The sequence below is a fragment of the Pavona decussata genome, unplaced genomic scaffold (genome assembly GCF_977016875.1).
Source record: "Pavona decussata unplaced genomic scaffold, jaPavDecu1.1 SCAFFOLD_58, whole genome shotgun sequence".
NCBI lineage: Eukaryota > Metazoa > Cnidaria > Anthozoa > Scleractinia > Agariciidae > Pavona > Pavona decussata.
In genome coordinates, this window is record NW_028145480.1 from 1,207,134 (window position 1) to 1,227,334 (window position 20,201).

A 20,201-nucleotide genomic window follows, 5' to 3' on the forward strand; every position below is an offset into this window, starting at 1 on the left:
TCTAATTGTAACAATTTTTATCGGTGTTCTTTTCAAAGCAGTGTGGAGGCGCCGTGGTGTCAGTAGTGGTTAGCGCGTCAAACTTTCAATCGGACAGTCGGAGTGTCGGTGTTTCGAGGCCAGGTTGGTCTCTTCATTGCTGTGCTGTTTCCGTACACAAGAAACTTTACTCCACATTGTCTCTATTCACCCCGGGGCATACTGGGTACCGCTGGCGGTAACCCTCCGATGGACTAGCATCCTATCTTGGGGGGAGTAACAATACTCCTAGTTTTTTCATGTCACAGCAACCGGCCGCGGGCTAAGCTCCGGCCGCGTGGGCCACTTATAATTAGGCGCGTAGTGCGACTTTACCTAACTTTTCTTCAAAGCAATTAGTGTTTAATCGTTGGTACCGATTTCGCTCCGATCCATATATCAATTTCCTCCAGTTCCCCTCAAACGCAGTGACCAATTTTCCAGTTGAACCTTCCTCATAGCCCATTTGTCCCCAATGCAAAGCGCAGAATTCCAAGCAATTTCTTTGCTACCCTTCTATGTCCCACATCAAACCTATGAAGCTAGACTTGCTACAAGTCGACTTCTGAAGCCAAGTCAAGTAAACTGAGTGATGGCTTGGGACAAAATTAAAACAGGAGCAAGTTACGGCAAAAACGGATTTGAGAAGGAGGCCGCGGAGAAGGCGCAGTGATATTGTAGTGACACGCAGTGGTGTGGTCATTAACGTGTTAGACATGAGCATCAGCGGAAGGTTGGCGGTTCCACGATTTTGCTATCGCTTTGTTTCGCGGATCCTCAGACAGTCAACTAAATGCTTCTTGTTACCTCTCTTCTCCCAGGTGTATAAATGGGTACCGGCTAATGACATAATGCTGGGGTAATATAAGCCAGTGATGGGGTACCATCTTATCCTGTGGGTGGGGGTATAATTCTAGTTACTGAATGAGAAGGAAACCAAAATAAGTTTCGGCCTTGTACCACCTGTGGGTAGTGTGTGACCTACTAAAAGGCCGTTATAAACTTACAAATTAGCTAAATTACGACTAAGAGAAACTGAAGTCCGTTTTGTTGCTTTTATTCCACCATTTTGATCTCTATGCATTCGAATCTCAACTACACGTGTTAATTATTTCATAGCCTGCGAATAAATCCGTCTCTCAGGGCCGGATGCGATGAATGGCGGCCGTACTCGCAAGCTAATTATTCCAGTCTTCTTAAAGAAGAAATAAAGAAGATAGTTAACTAACTAACTGTTGATTGCCGCACTACTGAAATGTGTGTATTACTTTGGACATGCTTTCTATCCGAAAGTGCTAAGAGACGTATATATCTTTTAAGCGCTTAGAAACTTCCTTTACGCTCACACAGTGATAATGCAGATTTTTACGTAAAGTGGCTAAAAGAGATCACTCAAAAGGATCCACAAAGGATAAAAGGCTTAAGATTTATACCACCGAGCGTTTCAGTGCCTGATGACAACATCTTAAAGGGTCACTGCCACGACGATTGTGCTGTATTTTATCAAAACTGCTGAAATATTTGACAAAGAACCGTTCTGCTAGTTAACATGAAATTGATCCTAGAGCAGCGGCAAGAAAATATCAAGTGATATCTCCTGGAGAGAACAAACTATAATCATTTTTAGCGACTTCCCTACAATACACAGGAAGAACTTGAAGAATTTGGCCATTTTTTTCAAGTTACGATCCATTTCCATCATAGCCATCCACAGCCAAACATAATTAGTTTCTGTACCAGAAGGGCTATTGTTAATTAAAATGAACCATTATTTTAATGATTCCATCGATTCAAATTAGGTCTTTGGCCATTGAAAGTGACACTTAAATAGGTTACATTGCCTCTTTAAGTCAAGGGCGTGTGGTTTTAAGCCTGTCTACTGATTCAACAATCATTCCATGAACTCGTTATCATTATCATTATCCTTCGACCAATTTATGATGGCATCGACTTAAGTTGGGCAATCGATAAAATGGAGTCGTATATAAACGGCTTGTTTCAATGAAATAAATAACATACTCAACATAAATAACATACAATAACATACTCAACCACAATATAAAATGGTAATGATTCACCGTAGAAAAATGAGGAAACTGGGCAAGAGAAAAAAGTGCTATTTTCTTATCTCTGTGTTTTACCGCGAAAAACATCACGGGAAGCCCTGACGCTGACACACTTTAATTGCCTTATAGCACTAATGCAGGTGATAGAATTTCATTTGAAAAACCTTTCCTGTTGATAATTCGCGCACGCCTCGAGATTTGTAGTATATATATTTTATTTGAAAATGAAGCGAGACTAGTAATGTTAAATTTGGCCTCAAAATTTTTTTTTGGCAAAATAAAAACGACTCTCGAAGGTATCCGGTAACCTAAAGATATTTTAACTTCTAAGTTATTGTTCTCATAAAAGATTGACTTCCGAAGTTTAGGCTGTCGTCATGATTCAGATCTTCAGTTCCAGAATTGATTGCTTTGTGAAATGCTTCTATTACAAGAGACTGCTCACTGTCTCCCTCTAAATAGTCGAGTGGGAAGAAGAAATACCCTACTGGGGTGTTGTTTAGCTCACTCGCAGCTTTGTTTAAGCTTTCCCTTTTGAAACTCCACGATAGGACCATTTGTATTTGGAATTGGACCATGATTGAACCAGTCACTTGTCGTGATTTGACGTGTCCCAACTTGCAGCAGGTCAACTGAGTCAAAACATAATTTTTTTTGAAGTGTTTTCTTAGAAATGAAATGAGGTTACAACCTATTTCACAGGCAGGATTTTGGCATAAATGAACCACAATGTGCAAAGGTATCTTCTGACAACACCAACACTGATCAACCACAAGGTTATCACATGTTTCAGTGACCCTCTGATATCTGTCGTTTTAGAATTATTTATTGCACAGGTATTTTGATTAGGCAAAGATCGGTTAGATTACGAACTGAAAATCGTGGAATATTCAGGAAATTTAGGATTCAAAAGCGAATTATACTCACCCTGATAACTCTGAATCACGCCATCTAAGCCGCATGCACGTGAAAAAGGCACTGTTGCTTTACTTCACACGGATTAAAAATAGTTTCACAACATGAAATAATTCCAGATCTGTCAACAACGCACATGCTGATAAGCGCCGATTGGTTTATTTGGATTTCCTGTTTCCCATTTTGGTAGCTGTGATGATCAAATCTTTTGTTCTCTTAACGGATCCCACCTCCATCAGGTGAAATTTCAGACTGATTTCCCCGAGGTAAATTATATCTCGGGGGAAAATTCGTCACACTTGCAAATTCAGGTTTCTGGCGTGCGGAGTGTCATCAAGTGACCTTCCCCCCTGCCTCAATTGGAATGAATGTATTAATTTTGTGCACCTCTTCCCTGTGCTACAATGATTATTGGCAAGACGACAAGGGTCATGAGAATGAGTATTGGCAAATCGTTAGGGGGAAGTACAAACCCAAGGAGGGGAAGAGGGATGGAGGTGCTGTGGGAATGCAGTCCATTCTTCTCATTCTAGATGAACCGAAGCTACGGTCCTGATGTTTGATATGGCCAGCTCAATCCATTCCTGCCATACGAAGGCTGACCTCGCAGTAAAAGTGGCTGTCAACACTGGTTTTCATACCGGTCATCCAATGCCTCCTCCACAAAAGTAACACTTCATTGTCAACTAAATAAAAATAATACTTTACGTCAGGCTATTAAACATTTTCTTGTGCCTAATTCAATGTACATTTCATGTAATTTCTCCTCTTTGGCACAACCAATTTAATACAGAACGATATTTACCTGTAGATCGACTGTCGCGTACGCTCGCACACTTGGTACTTTGTGAGGGGCTCTATTGTCTCGCACTTCTCCCACGACACTCTCAGTTGTCGAAAGCAAATGCCCTATGCCGTGTCCCATAAGGCATTTTTGTTACAGCGCTTTTCCTGTCGCACTTTAAAACTAAGTCTTGATTAGCTACAGCAAGCTTCTCAGTTGCCGAATAAATGAATGAAATCAATTATGGCTTCAAGCTCTTGCTTTAATTCAGTTTATTAATGCTGAAAATATTATGATATATTTGCACCTTTCTATGCTTTAATCCTCGCAAATGTAAGTGCAATTAACAAAGTTACTGTTACAAAATTTGTGTTAATGTTACGGAATTGATATACATTGCTGCTTACTAATTTAATTAAGGCTCTAACTCATTAATAAACAAGACTTCTGTCACAGAATTTCACTGACCCTTCGCGCTCTTTCACTTTTACAGCCCAGAGTAGATTATGGAACACAATGCCAGCTATACTCCTCTAAAGGTTTTACAAAGTTACTTTGCCAACGCTACGATGAAATATACTATAAGATCATTTAAGTTTCTTGCGATAAAGATCTACTTTCTTTAGCTTATCTTTTTACGAGTAGTTTGGGAGGGCCTGAGTGAGTAGTCAAGCCTCAGTTGATTAAATACCTTTTTTTTATCTAATAAAAACTTTCTTTCCGTGAACCAAACTGATATATTTATCAACTCATTGTCCAGTAAATTAAGACCAAAACAGTTTCGAAATCTATGGTAATAAAAAGACTTTCTGAGCGACAATACTTAGCTCCTTGAATTGTTCTCAGCAGAGATTCAATATCTCAGTCTGGGCACATATAAATCACTTTTCAAGTGGTTTTAGTCTCAGAGAATCCGCTACAACAAAACTTTGCTGACCCTCTGCCTTCGAAAGCCTTTCCGGCAACACAATCGTCGAACAATGAGTTGAATAAAACTTCTAGTTTATCTCAAGTCTTTAAAGTGACCCAGCCTTTGATTCCTTTAACCCTTCATTCTTGACGATTTCACAAACTGGCTCCAGAACATGAGTCACATTGTAGTCGATTAAGTTTACAGGACATTAACCCAAGAAGGCACTTTGGACGCTAGTCGATGGTTAAACGATGACTCGATTTCTGCTAATCTAATTGATTGAAATTAACTGTTCAATGGAGAATTATTATTACATCCGGAAAATCTTCTAAAATAACAATGACCTAATAAACCTTTGATTGGAAAATGGAGCTTTCGACATATATCTCCACAATTATTGTAAATTCCCATTAAAACAGACTGTTAAAACAGTGGGAAAATGGAGTGTAAATAAATGGGCCACGTTTTGTCTTAACAATGGTGGAGACGTTTCTAAGGATTTTGAACCATGTTTGAAAACGCATAACTATGTTATTATCCCGCCATCCCACTAGATATAACCAGTAAAATTGACAGGGGTGCAAATCTTCACTTGATGTGATCTTTTATAGGATTGGTACCGTTGCAGATTTTGCAATCAGCCCAAGACACTCCAGCCCGCGGTATTCTGACCAATACCACATTGTGAATACACTTTTATCACATCTATTCAAAAATCTGGACCTGATTGTTATTGAGGTCGGATACAACTATCCTTCCATCACTAAGGACCGCTATGGAGATTGGACAGTTAAACTTTCCCCTGTTACTGCCTTTTGTTCCAAACTTTGTCACAAACTTTCCGCTCATCTCGAACACCTGAATCCTGTAATTCATTTTATCACAGACCATCAGCTGTCCGGCTTTGTTTACTAACAAGCAACGAGGTTCATTGAACTCCCCGTCTGCAGCCCCCTTCGTTCCAAAGCTGTGCATAAAATTTCCCTCCCCGTCAAACATTTTTATGGAATGATCACCATTGTCTGAAACTATAAAGAAGGTCCCAAATTGAATACAGTGCATTGGGTGTAGCAGAAAGCCCCCTGTGCCAATTTTACGAACACATTGACCACTATGCGAAAAAATTTTAATTAATTCGTTGTCTGAATCAGCGACAATGATTTTGCCATCACTGTCAATAGATAAACCATAAGGAGCCCTTAACTGATGATCGAGACTTCCTTCTCCTCCAAACTGTCCAAGGTATTCACCCTGGCTACTAAAGAGTTGAACTCGGTGGTTAACACTGTCCGCCACTATAATGTTATCGTTATGAAAAGCTATCCCAGTGGGGTAGTTAAACTCTCCCTGTCGATGACCTTGCCTACCAAAAGATCTTAAGTGGTTTCCATTACTACTAAATACCTCGATCCTATGGTTATGAGTATCAGTCATTGCAATCTCATTTTTTTCATTAACTGCGACTCCGCATGGCTTGCGAAGTATTCCAGTAAACCAACCTTTCTGTCCAAAAGATAACATTGGTCTGAACTGTCTGGGTTTGACTTGAACCTCAAAAGGACTGCCACGAACATGCTCTCCATTTACCTTCACTGATGCCTGGCATGTTCCGGTTTCTTTGGCAAAGTAGCTGATCTTGTAAGTGCCATCTTTGTTATCTTGGACATGTGCTTTAGCTGCTTTGGTTGCACAGTCATCAGGGGTGGATCCAGGATTTTACATGAGTGATTTTCCCCAAATTAACTAGGGGGGTTTGGGGGCATGCTCCCCCAAGAAAATTTGAAATTTAGTGCCCTCAGAATGCAATTTTCCTGCATTCTGAGAGCACTTCAAGCCATTCAGACACATCAACAGCACCTCCTCAGAAAGGCATAATTCTGTACAAAAAATCATTTCTGTGTATTTACACAGACATACCAGAATAACATTAAACTAAGCCATAGAGTTAGACTGTATTTGACTAAGTAAAGTAACTTCTTTTTACATAAATTTGCCTTTCCGTGTCTAAGGAGTCTAGCATGTGAATTAAGATTTAGGGCTACCTTTGAAGATGTTAAGTAGATCTGCTGCCTGGATTGCTGTCTTGGATGCTTGTGGGAGTGGAAATAACTCTCCAATGGGAATCATCTCAGTAAGCTCATAGTGGGAATGGAGGAAAAAATATTACGATTAGTGAATATTAAGGAAACATCATTGTTATGAAAATGTAACAGCAAAAACTGAAAAGTTGGAATCATACTTGCCTTTTTCAGACTTATAGATCAGTGTATAAAGTGATGTGGTCCAATGAGCTCAGACTGAGAGAATATGTAAAAGCCATTTAAGCTTATTGAACACCCAGTGTCAGTGGAAACATAACTCTAAAAACTTAATTGAAGAATGAGTTTTTGTCCAGATATTAGTACTTAAATTGTACCACAGACACCAGTTATGTATCTGTACTGTTCTCCATCAGTTTAAGGATTACATCAATCCTGATGGAACATAACTCACAAGCACTCTAGAAACACTAGTGACTGACTGGTACAAAATTATTCATTTAAAATATTTTCCATTCTCATTCTTCTAGGATGTAAATTAGCAAATAAATCTATAATTTGTTCAAGGTCTAATTCCATTTCTCTATGGGCATGCATCAGTGCTAATCCATTCAGTCTATCCTGGACCATTGTACTTCTCAAATAAGTCTTCAGATTTCGGAGGGTTGAGATGGACCTTTCACAAGATGCTGATGAAATAGGAATGGTTATCAGGATTTGAAGTATAGTATAGATATTGACATAAGCACCCTTGTCAATTTGTTCCAGGGTGGCATCTATACTGTCAGGGATGTCCTCTCTTCTATCATTTTTCCCCTTCCACATTGTTTCCCACAACACAAGCTCTGCTGGTAAACCTGCATAATTAGGGATATCATGTCTGTAATGGTTACAAAACTCCCTAACATTATCCTTCCAAATGGGGTTAGTAGCCAACAAAATAGAAGGAATCACTGAAAATCCTTTGTAGCACACAAAAACATCATCCTCAAATCTACTGTCCAGTTGTGCAAGAGCATGGTTAAGGAAGTCTGTTGTCAGATTGATCCTGTAATAGTCTTCAGGGGTTGGGGCTGGTGCATTGTTTCTGTGAACTTGCCTCTGAATTATTCTGGGCATGCTTGGCTGTACTGAAACACGCCTTGCTAGGGTAACAGCTTCTTCATAGAGAGCATGGTGCCTAGTATCAATGTCAGTTTGCATATCTGTTAAGGCTGATTTTAACAGAACAATTTCCTCTTTTGCTTTGAGAAGATCCATTGCTTTCTTTTGTAGCCTGACTGTGAGTGGTCTGGTTAAGTCTAAAATGTGTCTGACAATAACAAGAGTAACAATAAAGGAAAATGTGATTGCATTAATTAAGGCTTGTGCATCATTTCTACTGTTTTGATTCCAGTTGCCATGGCCAGGAGCATTTCTGTTCATTGAAATGTCTTCAAGTGTAGCCACAACTGGGTGAAGAAGCTCCACAATTCGGTCCATACCATCAATACGCTCAATCCACCTTGTTCGACACACATTTACCAAAACAAAGTGGTTGGCAGCAGGCATCAATACTCTAATCTTGCTGATCAAATGCTGTTGTCGTTTCGGGGAATTGTCAAAAAATTCTGAGAGCTTTCTTACAACATCCATCATGTGTCTAACAAGTGGTAATTGGCATGTGTCAGCAACACACAAGTTAAGCCTATGGTTCATGCAATGAACGTAAATAGCCTTGTCATGTTCAGCCCTAATAAGTGATGAAGCTCCATTCAAGCGCCCAGACATATTGCCTGCACCATCATAACACTGGCCACGACAGTCATCCATAGATAGTCCTAAATCAGCTACAGCACCAATTATTAAATCTTTGATAGCTGCTCCTGTTGTTCCATCCTCACAAAGGTAGAATCCCACAAATTCTTCTCTGACTGTTTTGGTTGAATCAAGAAATCTGATCACCACTGAAAGATTTTCTTTATTTGATATGTCAGCTGCTTCATCAGACATAATAGAAAAATATTTGCTATCCCTGATTTCCTGTGATAAATTATTCACTATGATAGCACCCACAGTTGTAATCATCTCATTTTGAATGGTTTTAGAGATATATGTCGCATTTCTGGGTGCAGTTTCCAAGTGATGTTTTAGTGTTTGGTCGCCGCTGTCAATTCGAAATTCTAACAGTGCCTGGAAATTACCGGCAAGACTAGCATTTTGTGGATCATCATCTCGTCTACCTCTGAGGGCTATGTTGTTTTTTCCACAGAAAATTATTGTTTTAAAAAGGGATTTCAGAATTTCACGATTTCTATTGATTTGCTGTTGGAGTAAGTTGTTGATCTGCTGATCAATTGGGACCGCTTCTCTTCTCATATTTCTCAGAAAATTCTCCATTGCAATCACTGCAAAATTATGCATCTCACATTTTCCGCTCGCGTGTTTGCTAAAACGTGAAATGGCGGACGTCCAAAGTGTAAGTGGAGACTTGTACAATTTGTCTAGTTTATTCGTATTTCGCCCACACTGGACTCCAAAACAAACACACGGTAAACAAAATGCACCATCGAGATATTTAGAGTATGCTAGCCAGGGAAATCTTTTCAGCCAGCTCCACACAAAATGACGGTTAGAATTCGAACATTCCACTGACGCTGGGAAATCAAATAGCTCACCTGGTTTCCACACATTCTCTATGAACTTGAGCTTGTCCTGGTCCGAATATGAGCTGATTTCCTTGAAAACCAAGCCAACATCGTACTGAGAACAGTCCTCCTTTCGACAAACTGGATCGCCTCGAACCATAGCTTTATAATTTAAGTTCCCTTGTCTTCCTTCGTAGCAAGTAAACGATGAACTCTAATCGGAGCAAGAACAAACGAAGGACGTTCGGGGAGATGCTTCCCTTTATATACGATTGTCAGTAGTTTCCACGGTAGTTTGTGGCCTGGATAACCAATCACAACCGAGTTTGAGTAGTTCGCAAGACAATGTGCGTGTTTCTGGCCAATCGAAGAGGGTTTTGAGTGATTTGTGAAAAGATCCATAAACCATTCAGTCCCACCCTGTCCCACCCACTGCGTACAAATTTTGTCCGGTTGTACATACGAAATTTTTTCGTGTTGTACTCGGACGTCTCGACAAAAGACGAAAGCGCGCGAACGGAGACTCGTCTAATTCGCTCGGGTTGCTGTGGAATCGACGGAATAACGAAATATGATGCTTTTTTCTTTGTTTTACTTCATAATAAACAATAAAACAAGAAGGATAATTGATTTCTTGAGCTACAAGAAAGAACCTGAGAAATAACAAACGTAGGTTTGGAAAAATTTGAGTGATTTCTGGAAATCACTTGAACTACTCTGGATCCACCCCTGGTCATGGCCTTGACGATTTCTGATTTCCACTGTTACGCAGTCACGCTCTTCGTAGCATTGTTCTCCTTGAACGTTTCTTGTTGTCACAACAATTTGTGCTTCAAGTCCGACAGTCACTTCGCTGATTCCTTTTTGACTGGCACACGATTGATCCGCTTTGGTTTGGCTAAGACAAGTTCTGAAAGTTCCGATTCCTTCAGAGTATGTTTTTTGCATCAATGCTCCGTTTTCGATGAAACTTAAGTGACGAAGGCCTTGAATGTCACTATCGAGTTGCTCTTCGGCTTCATCAACGATTCCTTCCGGAAAAATTATGTCTGAACGTAAAATATCAATGTTCGTGCTTCGTTTCAACAAGGTTTTCTTTTTTTCGATACCTTCCTCAATCGCTTTGGCTTGATCTTCTTCTTCGCGCTGTTTAATTTCCAGACGCTCCAATAATTCATTCCCTTTGTTTTCTAACGCAAGAATTATCTCCTTTTTGTTCGTTTCAATGGCTGCGATCATTTTGTTTGCAAACTGTTGTGCATTTTTTTTCTCACTATCTAGTTGTGCTTTAATGCTGACACAGTCATCTTGTAGCTTAATGATTTTGTTTATCTTCTGAAGCAATATCTGTTCCTCAATTTCGATCGCAGACTCAACTTGCACTCTCCTTTCTTTCGCTTCCTCGTCCACAACTATCTTTGGGTGAGCTTCGTGAAGTGTTGCACTACATGAATAGCAAATGGCAACTTCGCAGCTCATACAAAAGAACTCTAATTCTTTCTTCTCGTGGCCTACCCTTCCACAAAACGTCGGCCGCTTTAAAATGTTCTCAAAGTCTCGATCTTGAAAGTCTTTCAAAGCCAGTGCGTGGTGTTCTTTATTGGCTTTCATGCCATTATGCAGACTGACGCAGTCATCGCACCAGAAGGAGCAACACTGGAAGCAGTAAGAGCATTGCTCGCTTCTTTTGTCGCAATTTCCGCACTTGACGCCGCTTGTATCGCACTCTTTGATGGCCAACACATCCAACAAACTGTTTATGCGGAAGTTTGTGGGCAGAGAGTTAAGATCACCGTCTCCAGGGATCCTGAAGTTCTGCCTACACTCTGGACATGGAATGGTTTCTCGAATTCCGCTCGTTCGTTGAATGCCCTCCAGGCAATGAAGACAAAAGCTGTGCAAACATGGCAGCTGTTTGGGATGTGTGAACTTGCTCATACACACTGAACAGGATACTTCTTCATGAAGATTGTGCAACAAGGTTTGAATATCCATTATTTAGTAATACAAAAGAAAAAGTCTTCAGTTGGAGTTGAACTGAAGTATTAAACAATGATGCTTTGTAATCTTAGCCCCGGGTATGCTGAATATATCTACCAATCACAAAGCGCTCGTTTTGAGATGTTTTGACTTGTGGCAAGTAGTGTGAAATTAAAGTACTGTATTGGAGATTTCTAAGAATTGTTTAGGGTAGTTTGACCTCCGGATGCATAGAGGGCTCAAAATTAATGGGTTAATGAAATGCTTCTGGAATAATACTTGACGTAGATCGTGACAAGTATGTTTTGATGCTTACTTAGGAATTTGGACCATAATGGAGAGAGTTGGCTTGAGTAATCTAAAATTTGACGAGCCCTAATTTGATGTAAGAAATTATATATTGCTCATGTTAGTGACAGTTGCGAAGCCTTGAAACAAATCTTGTTATCGGTATTAACGGTGATTGTCCACTGAATCAGTACATCTTTGACCTAGGATGTCCAGCATATCTAGGAATAATTGATCTCCAAAAAAAAATTCCAGTTATCATGAAGTTTGAAAATAGCTTAACGTGTATCATTTAAGTCCCTCCGGTTTTGACAACAGCCGATGCTTTCTTATGTTTTATCCTAGAACAGGAGCTCCTGCCTAGAACGTATGCTAGCGGACAAACTTTATCAATTACGTACCGCATACAACACTGTAATATACACAAATAGAACAAGAGAACCACACGCAAATGGACTGTTTGATATGGAAACAGAGAGACAAAAGAACAGCTTTATTCCACGAGCTTTTGTTATTATTCCCCAGTTGCATTCTTCATTTTACATTTTTCTTGAATATGTTATTATTATTATTATTATTATTATTATTATTATTATTATTATCAGTAAAACCACTGTACATTTTTTACGTAAGAATGGTTTTCATTAAAGCTTTATAAGAAAATTGCTCATCGTAATTCTGAATTCTGGTGTAAATTATTTATTTCGATACCGACATCGGCTGCCTGATGCCCAATCGATAATCCTATTATAATGGTATCGATTGTCATCGAACATCATTTCGAAGCAACAGAGCTGTATAAATGGTATCGATTTTTATTGTCATTTATTACCAATTCCTTGTTTCAGTCTTCATACCTAGTGACCTCTTTCTATTGAACTTACCTCAAAGCTCATTTGTTCCCAGTGCAAAAAGGCTGAATCTTAGTTCCTTCCTTTAAGGAACCTCAAATAAGTTTGGAAAAGTACAGTTAGTCAATAGAGCTTGCTTGACTAAGCTGCATACTACGTCCCTTATCAAACCTAAGAAGCTAGACTTCTGAGACTTGTTTTAAGTCGACTCCTGAAGCCAAGTCAAGTAAACTGAGTGATGGCCTGGGACAAAACTAAAACACGAGCAAGTTACGACAAAAATGGATTTGAGAAGGAAGCCGCGGAAAAGGCGCATTAGGAACCACTGTTGGGGTGCAATAACTCGGACATTACTGATAACATGCTTGTTACTTCCCGGATTACGCGCCGTGATTGGTTTTCGTAGTTTCGGTAATCGTACGTACACTGACTCTTTGCAAGCTGTAGGCCATGGCCGCTAGGTGAGAGCAGGGATTTATCTACGGTTATTTCTGTTTCGTCCGTTGATATTTTACTAGTTTTCGCCGAGCGAAATTACCAAGAAAAGTGAGAGGACAGTTTTATGAGGACGACCACCTGATTTCTTGACTCTATGTTGTTACACGACGTTATAAGTAACTGTGTATTGCTTGGTAAAATCTCTTGCAGGACTGACAAAATATATTTTTGCCGCCGAATTCGCAGTAAATTCCAGTCTTTTGCTGACAAAACAGCCGAGGTGTCTACCGGGAAATATTCAAAATTGCCGAATTTTTTACCATTCGATGGTGAAAGCGTAGGAAAGATGATTGCTCGCTTTCTTTAAGTTTGCTAATTTATTGACTGAACAGATTAAGGGTCACATTCCTCTAATCACTTGTGATTAGGGTACAATCTTATCAATCCTCTTTGGTGGTCGGTCACGTACCAAGAAATGAATGCCTAGGTAGTCGCCCCCTTAATGGATGTTCAACAGCATTTGTGGATATTCAAACGCTGTGTCCCTGTTACTAATAAAAGATATTATTAAAAACTGGATCATTATATAATGCTATTCCAGGGATTTGATTGGCTTAGTGGCCATGGTATATGAGCCATTATATCATTATACCATGTCCAAGAAATAGCGACCATTAAATTCTTACAAAGCGAAAAGCAACATTTCTTTGTTTTTAATAAATCGCGCGAATCGGATATGACATGATTAACAGGGAACCTACATCAAGAAATCGATATTCAGTAGGGTCCCATAAAAGTATACACCTGAATAACAAAATAATCACGGTTTATTTACATTCATTTACAAAAAATGTTTTTAGCGGCAAAACAGATGAACTTAGAATAAATTGATATTGTTAATTATGTAGTGTAAACGATATTAGGTCATTCTGGCCTACAGATGTTTCCAGTAACGTAATTGAGCTACAATACCAAAGTGACACGTAACTTAGAATTCCTAGAAAGGATCAAAACTGTTTCAATTTTTCAAAACCCAACTTGACATAAATTTACAAACACTCTTTTTTTCATGAGAATTTATTTTATAAGAATATCGAGACTGATCGATACAGATCAGGACACCAAACACTTGTAATTGATACCCCAATACATTATAAAACGAAAATGTCATACGCTATAAACTTTCACGAGAATATTTTCAGCCTAACATCGGCAGAAAAATAAGAATAGTCAGCCTGGACCGAAAAAACAATATTCTTATAAAAAAAAAAAGAGTGTCATAAGCTCCAAAATATAAAGCAATTGTTTTAATTCGTTAGTTGATGATAATTAGATGCAGTCAATTATACTTCAATACACACACATATTACCTATATTATATCTCAGATAACTCTGAAGAAAATATCACTGGCATCTACTCAAATATTTGGATGCGATGGTTGTTATAATCAGTGACCACTATCCTGCCATCACTAAGCACTGCTGAACAGTTTGGCTTACGAAATTCCCCTCTCTTTACTCCTTTTCTTCCATACTTCCCTACAAACGTTCCGCTCAGTTCGAACACCTGCACTCTGTCATTACCATCATCACAGACCATGAGGTGGCCTGCCTTGTTTACAGACAGGCAACGAGGTCTATCGAAATGCCCGCCTCCGTCACCTTGTTTACCAAATGTAAATAGAAAAATCCCCTCTCTATCGAACACTTTGATGCAATCTTCATGACTGTCTGACACCAAAAGATATTTATTATGCTGGATGCAATGAAAGGGAAAGGTTAAAGAACCGTCTCCGCCGACTTTACGCACTAATTTTCCGCTGCAAGAAAATACTTTGATCTGTTTGTTTCTTGGATCAGCAATAATAATGTTATTGTCACTGTCAATGGATAAACCCAGAGGAAGATTTAACTGATGATCAAGAAAACCTTCTCCGCCAAACTGTTTGAGAAACTCACCCTGCGCACTTAAAATTTGAAGTCGGTGGTTATTACGGTCTACAACTAAAATGTTATCATTCAGGAACGCTATCCCAGTAGGTTCGTTAAATCTTCCAGGTTGATCACCTTTTTTGCCGAAAGATCTTAAGTGAATTCCTGCACAACTAAAGACCTGAATTCTATGGTTATCTCTATCAGTCACTGCTATTTCATCATGTTCATTGACTGCCACACCCCACGGACTGTTGAGCTTTCCAGCAGACGAACCTTTTTGTCCAAAAGATAACACGGGTCTGAACTGTCTGGGTTTAACTTGAACCTTAAAAGGACTGCCACGAACATGTTCTCCATTTACCTTCACTGATGCCTGGCATGTTCCGGTTTCTTTGGCAAAGTAGCTGATCTTGTAAGTGCCATCTTTGTTATCTTGGACTTGCGCTTTAGTGGCACAGTCATGGCCTTGACGATTTGTGATTTCCACTGTTACGCAGTCATGCTCTTCGTAGCATTGTTCTCCTTGAGCGTTCCTTGTTGTCAAAACAATCTGTGCTTCAAGTCCTACAGTTGCTTTACTGATCTCACTGGCACTCGATTGAACGGCTTCAGTTCGGCTTAGGAATGTTCTGAAAGTTCCGGTTCCTTCAGAGTTTGTTTTGTGCATTAATGCTCCGTTTTCGACGAAAATAAAGCGACGTAGGCCTTCAATGTCACTATCAAATTGATTTTCTTCATCACCGACCGCTTCCCCAAAGGACGTGTCTAAATATAAAATATCAGCGTTTGTGCTTCGCTTTAACAAAGTTTTCTTTTGTGCAACAGCTGTCTCAATTGCTTTTGCTTGATCTTCCACCTCGCGCTGTTTGTTTTCCAGATTCTCAAGTAGTTCGTTGCCTTTCTTTTCTACGGCGAGAAAGATCTCCTGTTTGTTTGCTTCAATCGCTGCAATCATTTTATCTGCAAACTTCTGGGCACTTTCCTTCACATTCTCGATCCGTGCTTTAACATTGACGTAGTCACCTTGAAGCTTGACGACTTTGTTTCTCTTCTGGAAAATTATTTGTTGCTGAAACTCAATCGCAGACTCAACTTGTATTTTCCTTTCATTCGCTGCCTCGTTCAAAAGTATCTTTGGGTGACCTTCATGAAGTGTTGCAATACAAGAATAGCAAATGGCAACTTCGCAGCTCTTACAAAAGAACTCTAATTCCTTCTTTTCATGGCCCGGCCTTCCACAAAATACCGGCCGCGTTAGAATGTTTTCAAAGTCTCGATCTTGAAAGTCTTTCAAAGCCAGCGCATGATGTTCTTTATTCGCTCTGATGCCATTGTGCAGACTGATGCAGTCATCGCACCAGAAATAACAACATTGAAAACAGTAGTAGCTTTCTCCGGTTCTCTTGTCGCAATTTCCACACTTGACGCCGCTTGTATTGCACTCTTTGATGGCCAACACATCCAACAAACTGTTGATTCGAAAGTTTGTCGGCAAAGCGTTAAGATCTCCGTCTCCCGGGATCTTGAAGTTCTGCCTACACTCTGGACATGAAATTGTTTCTCGAATTCCGCTCGTTTGTTGAATCCTTTGCAGACAGTGATGGCAAAAGCTGTGCAAACATGGCAGCTGCTTTGGATCAGTGAACTTGGTCATACACACAGAACAGGATACTTCCTCATGAAGATTGTGCAACAAGGTTTTAATATCCATGATTGATGTAGAAGAAAAAGCCTTTGGAGTTGAACACACCTTGAAACAACTGAAGTCTAAGTCATGAGAACCGTGACCTTACTCCGAAATGCTGAAAATATCTGCCAATCAGAAAGCGCTTTTTGAGGTGTTTTGATTTTTGATGACAAGTGTTGCGAAACTACTGTATCCAACATTTCTAAGAATTGTTTGGGATATTTTCACCTCGGGAAGTACTGTCATAGAGTGTTCAGATATTTTCAGAACAAACAGCTTGGTGAAATGTTCCTTGTATTATATTGCCAAATGTCTGCGGTACGTAAATCATAGCTGGTATTTATGCTAATCAGTTTTGGAATTAGGACCATTTGGACCCGTCATGAGTGTGCTTTTGAACACGAATTGGAACTTGTGAGTCAGCGAGCCGTTAGCTTGAGGGGTCCTAAATGTGAGATGTTTTTTTTTTTATATGACCTATGGGCAAGCCTATTCATGTCTTGCGAAAGCCCTTGTTATCGGTATAAATAAATACCACTTATCCAATCACAGAGTAAATATAGTATCGATCTTTGACCTGTGATGTTAGACTTCTACGGATAATTGGTGCTGATAAAACATCCTGGATTTCCAAGAATTACGCTAAAAATAGCTTGACGCATATCTTTGTCAAGGCAAGAACAGCCCCCAGGAAGAGCCCGTAGCAGAATTCAAATCTACTACTGTTTTACCCTACAGGGAGTATCGGAGCCTCTTCGCCGCTGCCTAGAACAAACAAGGCATTCGCGCCGCCTTCAAATCTGAAACGACGCTTAGGTCACATTTGGTGCGACCTAGGGACACTGTCGATCCGGCTAAACAAGATGGCGTGGTTTACAGGATTTCCTGTGAATGCGGTAAAGTCTACATCGGGGAAACAGGGAGATCTATGACGGAGCGAATCAAAGGGAACGACAGGGATATACGACTAGCCCGTATCCAGAATTCCGCCGTTTCTGAGCACGCCAACGAGACCGGCCATTATCCACTTTGGAACGTGGTAAAGTTTATTGATCGAGACTCTCACTGGTACACCCGTAGGGTCAAGGAAACTATCCATATAACATTTCACTCTAATAACATCAACAGGGACAGCGGAATTGAAATTCCCGAAGCGTGGATCCCTACGATCAAGAAACACAACAGGAGAGTGGTAGAACAACGGACCGCTGAGGGAGCAACTTCTCGCCGAAACAGTGGGGATCGAAGTGCACCAATCACAGCCGACTATCGTAATATAAATGGTGCCGCGTAACCAGTCGACCTCATCGCCTGATGAAGACTAGCAGTAAGCAGTCGAAACGTCGCGATTTACTGTGATCTCAAAGTGATGTGACTATATCATGAGACAAACGATGATACGAATGAATGAATGAAATGGTATATCATGAATGTTTTTAGGACGCTCAATTGAAAAGCATTCTAGCGCTGTTCAATACTATAGCTCGGTTAAAAAAAAAAAATGGGTGAAAGTCGGTCATCGTAAATACATCCGGCTCCTTATCTAGTCGATCAATCGATGTCAATTATTTATTTAGTGGTACCGGGATCGATAATCACGTAACAATTTTTATCGGTGTTCTTTTCAAAGCAATGTGGAGGCGCGGTGGTGTCTGTAGTGGTTAGCGCGTCAGACTTTCGATCGGACAGTCGGAGTGTCGGTGTTTCGAGGCCAGGTTGGTCTCTTTATTGCTGTGTTGTTTCCGTAGACAAGAAACTTTGCTCCACATTGTCTCTCTTTACCCAGGTGTAAACTGAGTACCGGCGACACACTGCCGGCGGTAACCCTGCGATGGGCTAGCATCCTATCCTGGGGGGTCAGTAGCAATACTCCTAGTTCCTTCATGCCACAGAAACCGGGCTAAGCTCCGGCCGTGTGGGCCACTAAGGCGCGTAGTGCGACTTTACCTACCTTTTCCTCAAAGCAATTAGTGTTTAATTGTTGGTAACGATTTCGCTCCAATCCATATATCAATTTCCTCCAGTTCCCCTGAAACGCAGTGACCAATTTTCCAGTTAAACCTTCCTCATAGCCCATTTGTCGCCGCTGCAAAAGGCGGAATCCCCAGCAATTTCTTTGCCTCTTCATGTCCCACATCAAACCTATGAAGCAAGACTTGCTACAAGTCGACTTCTGAAGCCAAGTTAAGTAAACTAAGTGATGGCCTGGGACAAAATTAAAACAGGAGCAAGTTACGGCAAAAAGGGATTTGAGAAGGAGGCCTCGGAGAAGGCGCATTGATATTGTAGTGCACACGCAGTGGTGTGGTTGGACCAAGAGACTATGATTATGAGAGCGAATCTCTGTGCCCCATGATAATTATTTTCAATCTTTTTTTAGTTCGCGCCATGGTATAACTGACAAATAAGATGTCGACATTAAAATAGCAACGCAAACAAAAATAGATTGAAAAAAAATTCATAGGAAGAGGGGCATGTATGGGGGATTCGCCCTCTTACCTCATAGTCTCTTGGTTGGACATGAGCATCAGCGGAAGGTCGGCGGTTCCATGATTTTGCTATCGCTTTGTTTCCTTAGACAGTCAACTAAATGCTTCTTGTTATCTCTCTTCTCCCAGATGTATAAATGGGTACCGGCTAATGACATAATGCTGGGGTAAGCCAGTGATGGGGTACCATCTCATCCTGTTGGTGGGGGTATAATTCTAGTCACTAAATGACAAGGAAACCAAAATAAGTTTCGACCTTGTGCCACCTGTGGGTGGGGGGTGACCTACTAAAAGGCTGTTAAAAACTTACAAATTAGTTAAATTACAACTAAGAGAAACTGAAGTCCGTTTTGTTGCTTTTATTCCACTATTTTGATCCCTATGCATTCGAATCTCAACTACACGTGTTAATTATTGCATAGCCTGCGAATAAATCCGCCTCTCAGGGCCGGGAGCGATGAACGGCGGCCGTACTCGCAAGCTAATTATTCCAGTCTTCTTAAAGAAGAAATAAAGAAGATAGTTAACTAACTAACTGTTGATTGCCGCACTACTGAAATGTGTGTATTACTTTGGACATGAGAGGGTAGGAAATAAGAGAAGGGATACCTCATTCATGCTTTCTATCCGAAAGTGCTAAGAGACGTATATATCTTTTAAGCGCTTAGAAGCTTCCTTTATGCTCACACAGTGAAGTGGCTAAAAGAGATCACTCAAAAGAATCCACAAAGGATAAAAGGATTAAGATTCATACGACCAAGCGTTTCACTGCCTGATGACAACATCTTAAAGGGTCACTGCCACGACGATTGTGCTGTATTTTATCAAAACTGCTGAAATATTTGACAAAGAACCGTTCTGCTAGTTAACATGAAATTGATCCTAGAGGAGCGGCAAGAAAATATTAAGTGGTATCTCCTGGAAAGAACAACTTATAATCATGTTTAGCGACTTCTCTAAAATACACAGAAAGAACTTGAAGAATTTGGCCATTTTTTTCAAGTTGCGATCCATTTCCATCACAGCCATCCACAGCCAAACATAATTAGTTTCTGTACCAGAAGGGTTATTGTTAATAAAAATGAACCATTATGTTAATGATTACATCGATTCAAATTAGGTCTTTGACCATTCAAAGTGACACTTAAATAGGTTACATTGCCTCTTTAAG

The 20,201-nt window shown here is 40.1% G+C and overlaps 4 protein-coding genes and 1 pseudogene across 4 annotated transcripts in view; 2 read left to right on the forward strand and 3 right to left on the reverse strand.

Annotated features, from left to right (window-relative positions):
• LOC146479533 (lectin-like) overlaps positions 1-20,201 on the forward strand; it is a 311,213-nt gene that overhangs the window by 42,639 nt on the left and 248,373 nt on the right. The window lies entirely within an intron of this gene.
• Positions 4,039-11,436, reverse strand: LOC146479537 (E3 ubiquitin-protein ligase TRIM71-like). The gene is made up of 2 exons (XM_085110359.1): positions 10,076-11,436; positions 4,039-6,375 (listed from the first exon to the last, which is right to left on the reverse strand). The coding sequence occupies exons 1-2, from the start codon at positions 11,355-11,357 to the stop codon at positions 5,402-5,404; spliced, it is 2,256 nt and encodes a 751-aa protein (XP_084966485.1). The 5' UTR covers positions 11,358-11,436; the 3' UTR covers positions 4,039-5,401.
• Positions 6,438-9,864, reverse strand: LOC146479538 (52 kDa repressor of the inhibitor of the protein kinase-like). The gene has a single exon (XM_085110357.1). It carries the CDS (start codon positions 9,520-9,522, stop codon positions 7,228-7,230), a length of 2,295 nt encoding a protein of 764 aa, XP_084966483.1. The 5' UTR covers positions 9,523-9,864; the 3' UTR covers positions 6,438-7,227.
• Positions 13,729-16,923, reverse strand: LOC146479539 (E3 ubiquitin-protein ligase TRIM71-like). Its single transcript, XM_085110360.1, has one exon. The coding sequence runs from the start codon at positions 16,563-16,565 to the stop codon at positions 14,334-14,336; it is 2,232 nt and encodes a 743-aa protein (XP_084966486.1). The 5' UTR covers positions 16,566-16,923; the 3' UTR covers positions 13,729-14,333.
• LOC146479540 (uncharacterized) lies at positions 16,851-20,172 on the forward strand (annotated as a pseudogene).